General features: G+C 42.4%; 1 protein-coding gene across 1 annotated transcript in view; it reads right to left on the bottom strand.

Annotated features, from left to right (window-relative positions):
* Window positions 1-1,341: 1,341 nt before the first annotated feature.
* The window catches only part of wwc1 (WW and C2 domain containing 1), a 38,428-nt gene continuing 25,528 nt past the window's right edge, over window positions 1,342-14,241 (bottom strand). Inside the window, 12 exon segments of the mRNA XM_079282806.1 lie at window positions 1,342-5,167; window positions 5,975-6,041; window positions 6,044-6,092; window positions 6,255-6,485; window positions 7,855-7,947; window positions 8,078-8,248; window positions 8,622-8,814; window positions 9,753-9,802; window positions 10,097-10,234; window positions 10,700-10,892; window positions 10,990-11,160; window positions 12,305-12,422. Of these exon segments, the coding sequence (XP_079138932.1) occupies window positions 5,101-5,167; window positions 5,975-6,041; window positions 6,044-6,092; window positions 6,255-6,485; window positions 7,855-7,947; window positions 8,078-8,248; window positions 8,622-8,814; window positions 9,753-9,802; window positions 10,097-10,234; window positions 10,700-10,892; window positions 10,990-11,160; window positions 12,305-12,422 (1,541 nt within the window). The 3' untranslated portion in view covers window positions 1,342-5,100.

Below are 14,241 nucleotides of genomic sequence, written 5' to 3'. Positions count from 1 at the left end.
ATCGCTATACGTCGTCAAAGGAGGACAGCGCCGCCTCCTGTATGCTGTAAGTACAGCAACATAACGATAACTACAGTCCACTTGACTAGGCCACACTTTATTGGTAAATATTGTACTTTTGGCTGCACTAAATACATGACAGCTATGGTTTTAATTGGTTAATATGGTTTTAATTAATAAAAAAAACATATAACCTTATAAAATACCCTACATTGTTAAACAGCACTAATTTTCTAACTTCTCAATGTGTCAAGATTGAAGACTTTTCTGTTTGCTGCTGCCTTTAATTGAACCACATTCAATTAATATATTAATCAATTTCCTGCATTTCTGCATTTTACTACTGTATTTTATTTCTTACACTGTTCTTAATTGCTGTTAAATCTCCTTTTCTTTTGCCTTATGTTTTGATGCTTTTAATGGTTTTAAAAGGACTGCACAATATATCGCCATTTCCTCCGGGACCGAGTTCGTGCAAGGCGTACACTATAAAACGCAGATCGGCAGAGATCTTTTCCAGACGTGGTTTGTGTGCGAGTAATTGCAGAATTGCGGCAGTGTATGGTTGATTGCGTGCAGCGTAATGTCTCAGGGAGACATCGATTATTGTTTCAATGTATGTTTTAAATCTCCTTTATTTTTGCCTTTATGCTTTTAATGGTTTCATGTGAAGCACTTTGAATTACCTTGTTGTTGAAATGTGCTATACAAATAAACTTGCCTTGCTTTGCCTTGACACCTTACAAAAAAAGCAGGACCGTTATATTTATCTTGTGACCCTTAAATTGGGCTAAACCGAACTGTATATAAAAAAATAATATTGTAAGAAAGTAGTTAGTAAATAGTAATACGAAGTAGGATTTTGAATGAAAGACTTTACTTGTAATTTGGTACTTTTACATTGAAATGTTGGTACTTTTACTTAAGTAAATGATCTAGTGGCTAGAGACATTTAAATAGCACTCCCTAATAAGATCTAGATGTATGACATTAGCTTCTTGTTTGATTATGATACAGAATGTTGCATGTATGCCAACACTCACCTCGATGAACTGTTTTCAGAGAGTAAATCTTAAAAGGAAAATATTCAATAAAATGTAAAGAATAAAAATAAAATACAAGAAAGTCATCAGCTCTCCCGAAAAAGTCAGAATATTGCAACTATTTATATGAAATGTTTCGTATTTTTCAAACAGCCCTGGTTATCCTGAAAAAGAAAATGTGCATTACATCCACACTTGAACGTCAAAAGGGACTTTGAGAGGCCGATAAATAAAAGTACAAAAAGTAATTTTGAACACATGAAATAGAAGAGAAGAACTTTTTTTATTTGTTGTGAAACTACAAAACATATTGTTTGGTTGTTGTTTTTGTGCTGGTGAAATATTTACAAATCTGGTCGATAGTACAGTGTCTGAGAATAAAATTCACAGCTTTTCGGGACTCTCGCGATACAAAGAAAAACAGGAAAAGCACACCCAAATCACAAAGTGCAATAAATACATGCTGTATGTTTCGAATAGCCGCCTCCATACACATGACCAGGTTCATCACCAATCGTAACACAAACAGATTAATTAGGGAAAAACAATAATCAAAGAGGGAGGGAAAAAATACACTTGAATTAAAAAAAAACAGGAATTATATCACAACCTACATGATGAAAAAATAATTATTTGTGACTAACAGCATTTGTTTTTCTCTGAATGATCGTGATTTCTTGTAGCAAAAACCTACATTCCTTCATCCAGATGTTGATATATATAAATTAGTCTTTATTGTTTTTTGATTTCGCGGTTAAACAACATTCGGTCGATCATGACAAAGATCAATGGACTTAAAAACAGACGGTTCCTATACAGAGAGTCCTATTCTTTAAAACTACTCGCTCTACAGCGGAGGAAAAACAACAAACAGTTTACATTCGGAACAATCAATGCAAACGTTTCTCTACATTTCCAGCTTCCTTTAAGATCACACAATGGCGGCCATGTTTGGACAATAAAGACAAAAGAAAGAAAAGAAAGAATAGTTTCCGTGTTGCTTTCCAAAAGGCACACTCTCTCACACAGCTGCAAAGGCTTTCATTAATGTCACAGTGTTCAACCTTTCAGAGCTGCATTCACACTGCGGGAGGAAACCAGATGTGCTCTGCTCAGTCTGAACAGTCGGATCGCAATTCACACGACTTTCACGCTGCTCAAAGTCTGTCGTGACGATGGAGCGCTTCAGTGGCGACACGGTGAGGAGTTCAGGTGTGTTCGGACACACTGAAGGAAACGCATGAACCACACCGGCCAATGAAAAAGCCACAGGTTGACTCTCCACTGGATCTGATCTACAGTTCAAAACTCTTCTGCACAGAGGTTGTTCTTTTTGTCAGCTACATTCTTGTTGGGAATGGAAACATGATTCTGTGAAGGGTTTTATCCAAAGCGCCCAACGTACCGCAAACACAAGATTAGCATGGTGACCCAGCAAGAAGGGAAACTCCTGATGATGACCTCGGCGTGTCTGAAACAATCTGTGATTTATTTTGTTCAATAAGACGTTCTGTGACTATGACTCGAAACAACAGCAGAAACGTCACAGGTGAGGGACCTGAAGTCCATGTTAAGACCCTAAACTTCACAATTATACATCAGCTTTGAGAAAATGTTGGGAGGACATCAGGTTTTGTCCCTTTTATACAAGTAGAAATCCGTGTTTTTGTTACTCTTCATTTATTTTTCATGTTCTGATCCTCTGCTTGCTGCTGTTTTCAATCTGTGACGCTCAAGATCTTTCATTATTTAGTGTCCCATGGATGCAATTTTCTTCCTCCTTTTCCTCGACTTCAGTTAGTCATTTACTACATTTCCTAGAATGCCTTTTAGCAGTCCATTTTTGTGTAGTTTGATCCGTTTTTCATATTTTTGTGTTTTCTCTACACTTTAAGTATTAGAAATACGATAAGAAACTGGTCATAAAAATGAGGTAGTAAGCAAAGTAATGAGAACGCTTTTCCAGTTCTTATTGAAAACTAAAACAGTTATGTTGCTGCAATGCATTCTGGTCTATTTCCTACTCCTGTGGTGGTTTAATTTGGCCTCTGCGTATCTTCTCTGATGGGAAAGTTGGTCATCATCAATATTAAAGGAGGATTGTAAAAAATGAAGTTCAGAAAACATGAGGTAAATCACCAGAGAAATGTGTTTTACTTTAAAATAAACACCAAGGACAACTTGCTCCACATCCAGCTACAAACACAAAGAGTCAGAGAGATGTTTCAGAGTCGAGGTCTGCTGCGGATTTATAACTCAGGTTGCCGTGGAAACAAAGTCAGACGTCCGGAAGTCTTCACTGAGCTGAACGGAACTCACGTAGCGGGAGAACGAACGGTTACCGGACCTCCACACGGTCACTCTGAAGACAGATACAGTGAAATACTCGTTCTCCTCCGACATCCAAACCAGTGCTCAGTTATGTTTGACTGCACAAGTATTAGTTTATTCATGTTGCTTACGATGACTTTGAGGTTAAACATTGATGCATTTCTCAAACTTCAATTGCAGTCTGAGAATTTAAGAAATCTTTTAAAAACGTTATGTCAGCATCGACTAGAAGGGTCTAACGACCAGAAACAGAACATTGGTGCTTTGATTTCTGGTATTTGATCTCAGGGACATACTTTTTGTGTGATTGGTTGCAGCCTGCAGGAGTGTTTTTGTATTTAATTGTGGCATCGGGGAACAAAAAAAGGATTGTAAAATGGGGTAATTCATTTATTTGGCCTCTAGGGGGCAGCACAGCAACACGTAGTCATTTGAACTGGTTAATATAAAGGCGTAGATGAGTGCAGCCTTAAAGACTTGATCAGAAGACCGATGCGTTCAGTTTTGCTGGGGCACCATGCTAATACAACAGAGCTTCAGCTGCAGAGCATCCAGTTCTAAGAGACATGAATCCAAAACTTCCAGTTCAGAGCGGAAACAGAGGGAAGGAAGTCTGACATTAAAACCACGTTTTAGTTCAGTCATCAAAAATGTGTGTGTGTGTGTTTCGACAATCAACAATCATTCCAGCGCATTTGAGGCAAAGGTTTTTGGATTTCCTTTTAATTATCCGAAAACCCACATCGTCTCTTTTTTCTTGTTACTTTTATCTCAAGTTACTTAAAGTGCAGACTACCCGATCTTCTACCTGAGTGTTAGTGAGAGTTAGTGTCGTTTCTACACTGTGTGTGTGTGTGTGTGTCTGGTGAGAGACAATCATGACTTTTATTTTACTTTTGACCTGAAGCGAGAAGAATCTCACCTCTCGATTCATCCGATCCAGTTCATTCAACAATGTTTGTAATGCAAAGAAATGATCCAGTTCTCCTCTCTTGCTGTCGTATCGTTCAGCTAACGAGGCTCAAACAGAAGGCATGATGATGATGATGATGATGATGATGATGAACCATCTGTGCCGTCAATACTGTGCACATCAGACAAGCTTCAGCTGTGCTTATGTTTGTCTGCGTATGAAGTTTTTTAAACGCTCTAAAAAACACACAGACATTACTTTAAGGGCAATATTAAACATCTCTTAACTTTGATAATTATTCTTGTTTTATCATCAGCTTAAGTTGCTCATTTTGCTTCAGTACCATTGTTTTGTGCTATATACATACACATACGGATATATATATATATATATATATATATATATATATATACATATATATATCCGTTTGTCCAAATGTGTCATTTTAGTTCAAAACTCTTTGTCTGCACACGTGTAGCTGTGTGACTTTGTGCTGGAATGATTTTACACACCTATGAGCCTAGAAACAGCCTGTTAGTAACAGAAACACAAAGTGGAAGAGAAAGTGAAATAATAACAAAAAAAAAAAAAAGAAAGCTCTAGCAGTGCTATCACTAATTTACAAACAAAGACTATCCACATTAGAAACACTGAGCACTTTAAAAACGTGTTTCTTCACCGTTTTGAGCGTTTTTCTCGACTGAACATATTGTTTATTTCTAAAATTCTTCATAACACCGCCAATCGTTTGCTTCATTTCATACGGGAACAGCAGGTCAAGACTCGAGGAGGGAAATACTTTGAAATGCGTCTCTACACGTCGTCAGCCGGCAGGTCGGGGATGCTGCTCTTTGCCCGTGTGAAGAACGCCATCTTCTCTCTGAAATCACACAGGAAGCAATTGAACAGTGTTACTAACTTCATGGTTAAAGTAGTAGAATGAGATGTTTATTCCCACATTTAATGCTCAAGTAAAAATGCTGTATATTTCTTCTTTAGGCACCATCACGAGGGACGTTTTCGGCTGTGTTAATGCTTTGAATTTTGGCAAGGATGCAGCATAAAAACACGAAATATGTTCCCATTGAAACACATTAAAACCACAATTTTTGGGCCATTACAGCATTCATGCTGTTTCAGAATTTGAATCTAAAGTCCTGGCTTCAAAGTTGTAGTTTTTACTATTTCCCATCAGATTCAGACAGTTACTCATGACAAATATGTGCTATTTACCTGGTTTCCAACTGGGGGCATTGCTGCAGTGTCTGATGCATACAAAGCTGTTGCTAGTCATGTACACATCCCAGAGTGGAAAACCATCCCTCCTTGTATTTGAGAATGTATCTGCATGTTGGCGCCAGATTACAGATAAATATGTCGTATGAGGTTATGACACAATACATTTCTGTGTTTGTCGTTTGTCTCACTCGACTGTACATTTCTGTGAGAAAGATATTCTCACAGCATTCATCAAATTCCTCTTCCCGTCTGAAATGCAACCTCTAAAAAGATGTTATTCACGAAGCAGGCGAGGGAGTGGGTGAGTGCGTGACTGCGGCTCTTTTTTCACACATACTGTGCTGAACACATTTCATGCATTCTCATCCTGGGTAGTCTGGTGCTCTTATCTAGAAACATACAGCCGAGTGTCATATTTCAGAACCCCCGCTCTGCCGGTTTCTCCCACCTGAAGGTCTGGACCTCGGGGACCTCTTTGCGGCTCCGGCCCCGGATCTTGTGGACCTCCTTGCTGCCGTCCTCATCATCTTCTCCACCCGCTCCTCCTGCAGCTGCTCCTCACGAGTCTGAACGGGACATGGGGCACAAGGAGGTGTCAGCGATACTGAACTCTGCTCTCCTTCATTTACAAACGCAAAGAAAAGTGCCCTCCAGAGAACTAAGGCTTGTGATAGGAACACCTGTGCACACCTGGATGCATTGGTAATCGGACCCCGACGGTCACTCACCTGTTTCTCCGCCTGCTTGAGGAGGAGGCGGAAGCGTTCGTCTTCTTGGACCCAGGCCGGCAGCTCTCTCTGGCCCTGCAGCCTCGCCTTCTCCAGCTGCGTCTTCAGCTCCCGCAGCACCCGCAGCTCCTGCGCCAGCCGGGTCTGCCGCGTCCGGGACACCTGGAGGTCCATCTCCAGGTCCATGGACGTCCGCAGCAGACCGTCCAGACCTTTAACCTGCATAGGAGGCTGAAGGGAGGACCGAGGGGGATACAGTTAGGTGCTGCAGACACAACCGGAACCAAAAGATATTGAATATTTAAGCTTGTTGGTCACTAATAAAGCTTAAATATTAATTATATAAAAAATCCATCTCTGAGGCAGCCTGTGAGAGAAAAGACAACACCCCTCTTCTCTAATTGCATTACTCTCTAAACTCACCACTGTTAACTGGCACGTTTGTGGACTTCTGCCTGCTGCTGAGCGCCAGCAGGGACACAGAGATTTTGCTGCCTGCCTCTAAACTAATAGAAGCTGGCAAATGTCAGAGCTGCATTAAACATTCAGACGGTTATTAAATATTAAGAGCCACTTCACCGGGAGTCGGCTGGCGGCTTTGAGACACGAAAAATGCAAATAGGCTCTCTCCGTCTCCCTCTCTCTGGAGAAAGGAGGCGGCAGTTAATGTGGACGCCGGTAAACCTGCAGGTTTGACTTCACTATTAAACTGTCAAGAGCTCGAGAAGCAGGGAGGTGACGGCAAATATACAGCAGAACACAGAGGCGCAGAAGTCCATCTTTGACTCAACAAGCAGCCACAAATATGGTCATTTAAGCTCAGGTCTGAAGCTCCAGTTCATGTTATGTTTATATATATAATATATATATATTGATGACATGAAATAATGTTACTGTAATGTCACAGTTTCTTTTTTACTTTGTCTAAGCGCTGCGCAACTATGTTAAAAAAAATACTACACAAAGGTACGATTATGAGTGAGACGAAGAACATGTTTCTGTTTAAAAAAATCGAATTTAAAAGCTGCAGACACATTTAAGAGACTTCGGAGATCATAAAAATGTTCATAAAGCGAGAAAACCCCGATTCCAGCGGCGTTCATATTTAAACGTGTGAGAATCTTTCCTTTTTTAACGAGTCTCTCCTAATTGATCCGGGACTTCACGTACAAAAATGAGCTTCATATTTTGCGAGTCAGATTCACATAAATGTGCTGCATGATGGTTTTACGTTGCACACACAGCAGCACAGACAGAAACGTCACACACACACACACACACGCACGTCACCTGAGTGAGTGAAGAAGACCTGAAGCGAGCAACACTTAGCCCAAAACACGCTGCGGAGGAACAACCTTAGAATACATTCATGACACCTTTGAGGCTTATTTGAGAGAGAGAGAGAGACGGTCTGGTAACTTGGTGCAGTGTGGTGTCGTCTAAAGGTCTGTGTTTTATTGTCAACATACAATTGAATGTAAAGTTTCCATAAAAGGAACGCTACAAAAAAAAAAAATCTCTAGCGTAGTGTCGTCATGTCACGGTCGTCCCCTAATCCGACACAGTGACCATCTCAAAAAAAAAGGTTTTTAGGTTTTACCTTCTTCATGCGCATGCTGCGTCTCTCTGAAGCGTTGCGGACAAACGGAGACTTCTTGGAGAGGGTGGAGCTGTCGCTGTCACTGCGGTTAATCTAGAAATACATTTTAGTTCATGAACACAACTGTACTCGTATTTTATTCATCAGGACAGAGATTTAAGGTCTGATGTGTGCTGATATTTCACTGTGGTATTCCTTTGCTGCTGACACCAGCTTCACTCACCCTGCAGATGTACTGGCTCTGAGGTCCGGGGGAGAAGGTCTTGGAGCGGATGATGGTGTTCCCCCTCATGAAGGGGTTCTGCTGGTGGACGTCCGGGCGGCGCTCCTTGGGTCGAACCACCGAGGAGTGGTGGGACGGCAACAAGTTGTCCATGCTCGTCTCCTTGTTCACCTAGACAAGAGCACACGGCGATAATAAGGAGAAGACGCCGACAGATCAAGAGAACGGAGCCTCAAAATGTTTTACGGATAGTTGGTGGAGCTTTTTTAATGTCTGGTAGAATGAAAAATGACTTCAACTCTTTAAGAAATATGAAAGAGGAACTTCAACAACCTATAAGAAGACAGAACAACACATCAAGAACCAATAGAGGTTTGAATTTAGACATCAAATGTTTACTTTGATTTCATCAAAGACAACAGAGAGAGTTGAGATGAGAAAAGACAAAAAAGAAGACAAAGAAGAAGAATACGCGACAACAGAAAGAGCTACTCCTCAAGTGGGTGTTGAAATTCCCCTCTGTGCCTGAAATCCCAAAAGTTACCTTTTCTGTGATGGCTGCTGCTGCTGTTGGAGGTTTGGTCACCTTTTCCTTTTCCTCTTCTTCCTCCTCCTCCTCCTCCTCGGCTTCCCATCGGCTGCTGTCAGGATAAAACCCGTCCTCTTCCTCCAGAGGTCCCACTCCCTCCACGCCGTTTCCTTCCTCGTCATCAAACATGTCCAGAGGGTCGCCGTGCCTGACGATCAACAACAGAGATGCTGTTAGAAAATGTCTGATTCAAATTATAATTATGCCAATTTTAGCCTGTATTTTATGGAAGTGAAGTTCGTGAGTGGCAGCATTTATCATTCAACAACTGCGTTTGTTGAATGACAAATGGTTTTATTTATCTACTAAAAATAGTCTGAGAGTGTAATTTTCATTTTTATTTCTCCGCTTATTTACGTGTAAATGGAGTATTTATGATTGCAGTAATTCTATGAGGTACTGTCTTTTCTATTTCCTACCGCTCCTTCAATCTGTATAATATGTTCAAGCTGCTATATGTGGAGGGATGTGTGTGTGTGTGTGTGTGTGTGTGTGTGTGTGTGTGTGTGTGTGTGTGTGTGTGCGTGTGTGTGTGTGTGTGTGTGTTTTTTAACGAAGGAGACAGGTGTTATGTTGAGAGGACACCGTGGTGGTGGTCGTAGGACGGAGGGAGAAGAAAAGTGTTATTCAAGGGACGGGGGGGGGGGGGGGGGGGGGGAGTCAAGCAGCTTTATTTACTGTCTAAACCTGCCAGGTTACATTCCGTCTGTGTGTGTGTGTGTGTGTGTGTGTTTCGTCACGCCACAAACACACACACACCTGGTAACCTGCTTTACGCTCAGTGAAGCGTTACACATTGTCTTTCAGGATAAAAATATGAGGTTAACAAACCAAATCTAGGAGAAACGGACAGGAGAGCCATCCTCCATCTCCTGTGGAGAATACGCTGACTATGGATTAAAACAAAAAAAAACACACTACAAAACAGCGAAACTCCCTTTAACATGCAGTTAGATGATGCCCTCACATGGACATCTAGAAATGGACGGTTAAATAAATGGAGAACTGTTAAAAAAAGTGAGATGGAATAAAAATAGAAATAAAGACAGAGGAGAATAAAATAGATGTTGGAGAGGGATCACTCACCACTCATCGTCCTCCGGAGCTCCGACTCCATCGCTGCTGGAAACACGAGTCTGAAACACAGAAGCACGTCAGGACAAAACATCCGACAGGTTCATAATTTAAAAGTGTCGTTATCAGACTGTATTATAAGCTGTCAACGTCTTTCACTAACAGCATATCTTTCACCCCAAAAATGTGTTCATACGGACCATTGCAGACATGTAGCAGTATTCTATGCTTTTCACACATTTCCTGTTTAACGCAAACTGCCGGACTAAAAATAGAAAAGCTTTCATTCAATTAGCTTTTAACAACACAAGTCAGCGTCAAATCTCACTGTTAAATGTCACTCTGGTTTAATGTACCCCGTCAGAGCCGCCGACTGGTCTGCTCTCTTTGTCCTTGTTGATCTCGCGCATGAAGGACCGACTCAGCAGATTGTACCACTTGGTGCATCTCTCCTCTGAGCAGCTGACGTCGGCCAGGCTGATCTGGGCCCCGGCCTGCGGGGGGGGGGGGGGGAAGGTAGATTAAAGTTAAGAAGACAGAAACATCTGGAGCATCGCAGCTCATCGTGTCTGTTCAGAAAATTCTGCCATTTTGGCTTTTTAGATAGTGTTTGATTTCTCCACTGTCCCAAAATATACAGTTTCAACTGTCCAAAAGTAAACGCTGGCCAACCTAATGATAAAATGTGAATTATTAAACATCAATCATCAAATAAAACCCCATGGAACGCTTTAAAAAATGTATTCTTTATGGTTCCTGACCATTTCTTTTCCAGGTCACCCTTCACTTGGAGTCCTGATCCTACATAATTTGTTTTAAGTGAAGTACTTTCCTTTGTTCCTTTGAAAGACAACTTATTTTTTAAAGTTGAATTGAATCTAAAGCACTCTGAGAACTGCCTCAGTGTTTGAATCGTGCTTCTTTCCTTTGTTTCTGCATTTTAAATCAGTGTCACTAACCAGACACTGTTCATGGCCCGACTTGCTGGTGTTGCAGACGTCGACCCTCAGCGTCTTCTGCCGCAATGCACTGTGGGATATCTGCATGCTGAACACCTCGTTGACCTCCACGACGTCCTGAGGCAGAGAGCCGCGTGTTCGGAAGAGGCAGCGCATAGTTTCCACGCAGGGCAGCACCGCAGAGCGCACATACCTGCAGGACAAACAGGAGCGAGATCGTATCATCTGCATAGAAACGGATGCTAAGCAAGCATCGTCTAATAAACAAGAGGTAAAAACAAGGGCCGTACATTTTGAGGTCAGCCGGCAGACAGAGGGCGCTGCAGTTGCACAGCTGCATGACGTAGATGGTGAAGCGTCGGTCTCTGGACTCGTAGCGGAAGCCGAGCTGCACTTGAGAGCAGCTGAGCGCCAACCTCTCCTCGTAGGAGCTGAGGAGGAGGTCAGCAGGGAGGCCCGGCCTGGAGGAGACACAACCACCCAGACATGCATACTTCTCTTCAAACATCATGTCAACTGAGACTGACGGGGGGACTTCAAATTATTATTTTGTAATGCTGTGTAAAAGCAATGTAATGACACCATGAAGGTATCGTAGATGTAAGTCTTTAAGTGTGAGGTCTTAGAGCAGGGGTGTCAAACATACGGCCCGCGGGCCGGACCCGGCCCACCACGTCATTTTATGTGGCCCACGAATCCGCCAGCAAAAAAAAAAAAATAATATTTTTTTTTTTTTTTTTTTTTTACAAAAATTTAAAGTTAGATGTGAAAATAAAAATATCCCCATGGTCGAAATTATGAGATAGAAAGTCGAAGTGATGAGATGGCATGTTGTCTGTGTGCCGACATTAAAACTATCACAACAGGTGGACAGGAGATGCAACAGCCCATAAAGAGGATTTCCAACAAGTTTCTCAACATGCGTACTTCTCTGTACTGAAACGTCATCAGTCTCAGCCAAAGTACTGTTCCAATTCAAAGTTCACATCGAGCCAAGCACGGCCCTAATGCCCGGATGTGGCTCGCTCTGCCCATTTTACCCGGGATGCATCGGAGGTGACTTGTCTGTACTTGGGACAGCCAAATATCCCAGAATGCATTTTGCACCAGCAACAGGAAACAATGGCGGAGGAGAAATCACACAACTGGAAGTACGTGTTGTGGAAGTCACAGATATCCCGGGAAACTAAACTAACTATGTTAGGAGTACCGTAGTTACATTTACACCGTCTTACATTTACAACCGGCCCTTTGAGGGCGACCGTGATGCTGATGTGGCCCCAGAGTGAAAATGAGTTTGACACCCCTGTCTTAGAGAAAGTGGAACTACATCCAGGATTTCAAAGGGTTATTTGTCACATAAGGTGAAATGCTTCGTGGTAAACTTCTGATATTGTGCTAAAGGCTTGTGTCAAAAAAAATAAGGATTAGAGAACAGAGATGCAGAGGATACGACTTCAAGAAATATTTCTTTAAATATGTAAAAAAAAAAAAAGGAAAATAAATGTGTCTAGTGCAAATAAGCGATGTACAGGTCTGGTGAAAAGACACCATCCTATATGATCATCTTACAGAATGTATTGTCGATTAGAAGGGGCTTCGTACCTGCGCTCCGAAGGCTCGTACACACCGCTGTCACCCGCCACCGACTCGTCAGACACCGCTGAGGTCACGCCCATCTTCTTTGGCCCCGCCCCGGTCCCTCGCAGTTGGGGAGTCGAGTCTAACGACAACAGGAGCAGGAAAACGCGGTGAGGATGTCGCTAAATTTACATTTCTGTCAAGGGATGATGCACCCCTCCTTTACTTTTGCAATACTGAACAGCGCAACCGGCCACAGGCTGAGGGGCCCAAAGTGTTAGGGGCCCCCAGGCCTTCACCTAAAAAAAAAAAGTGTCACTCAAAAAAAGACCTAAAATGACCACAAGGAGAAATAAGAAGAGACGCAAAGGGACTCACAACAACTTTGACAAAAGACAAAACAACCACAAAGAGACACAACATGGCTACAAAAGCACAACGAAGAGCGCCAAAACAACCACAAAATAACTTCAAAAACAACTACAGAGACACACAAACGGACCACAAAGAGACAAAGAAACAACTCGAACGCACGCGTGTCTTGCTGCTATGTAGGAGAGGCGACGGGGTCTTTTGCACGTCCGTGCTCAAGGGCCCATTGTCTCATCATCGGCCCATTCTTTGAGCACGTCGGTCACAAAAACCTTCGCCTGAAATGGTAATTGTACTTCCTTGGGTACTTCCCATTGCAGCGGTTAGAAGAATTTCTATGTTTCATCAAAAATTCAAACATAACTTAATCTCATATCATATGAATCTGCTCATAATGCATGCTAGTGAGCCTCTGGACTGGAAATAAAACTCCCACAAATGAAATCGAGGGACATAAAACAAGGAGCATATTTAACCACAGAGGAAGCTCAGCGGACAGCAGACGACTGTAGACAGTTGTGTATATTTTCTTTGTTTATAATGTAATTAGTGTGTTCCTAGAATGTGCGTTCCTAGAAGACGCCACAAATAGCTGTGTCCTCACGGAATAAAATGAAGGGTCTGCTGTTGTTGCCGTTGACCTGATCACAGCCCTATAAATAAAGCCTGGTAGCAGCAGAGATGGAGAGTGAAAGGAAACCAGACACCACGTCCACCTTTCACCTGAGGCTGCAACCACAAGTGGCGTCACGTTGAGCTGCGTCGGGGCTCAGAGCTGCAGATCAAACTTCAGTTGCGCCTCACAGCGATTCAGCTTTCATTCATTTCAGTTGCAACAGCGGCTCGTTGAGGCAGTTAGGGTTGTTAAGCCGATGTTACTTCTCCTCTGAACACATCTTCTCGACAATAGAGTGCTGCAGGGACGACTGGCTTTCGTAGGCAACATTAGGCTATAAACAAACTACTACTTGTGTTCAGCACAGACCTCATTTCATGCATCTAACCAAAAACCAATTCACTATTACTAACCGGTGCTGCAAATTCATAGAAAAAGACGTCTTCTAACTGCAGAACTTGCCTGAGAATCATCAAGTTTCCTTCATCACAATGCACTTCACTGACAGCTGTCTGATTTCCCATGGGTACATTGCAGGAGCTGTATATCTCACATGTATACATATAAATATATAGAAATGTAGCAGAAGTACACACAGGTGACCCCGCGGCTGTAATCCAACACCGCCCCTCAGCTCTCCTCTCACCAGCAATCAGGTTTCACACGCAGTGTAACATTTCTCATCACGCACACACACACACACACACACACACACACACACACACACACACACACACACACACACACACACACACACACACACACACACACACACACACACACACACACACACACACACACACACACACACACACACAGGAGAGGAGGATTCCTGGTGTCCCACTTTCCTTGGTACTCTAGTGTTACAGAGATAAAGCATATCTATCCCTGTCTGTCTGTCTGTCTGTCTCTCATTGGTGCTCCTCTAATTGCAGACGATTCATCCCGATTATCACTCTCATGCTTTATCATT

Source organism: Melanostigma gelatinosum (assembly GCF_949748355.1).
Source record: "Melanostigma gelatinosum genome assembly, chromosome: 14".
NCBI lineage: Eukaryota > Metazoa > Chordata > Actinopteri > Perciformes > Zoarcidae > Melanostigma > Melanostigma gelatinosum.
Note: the sequence above shows the minus strand (reverse complement) of the source record. Positions and strands in the feature narration are given on the sequence as shown.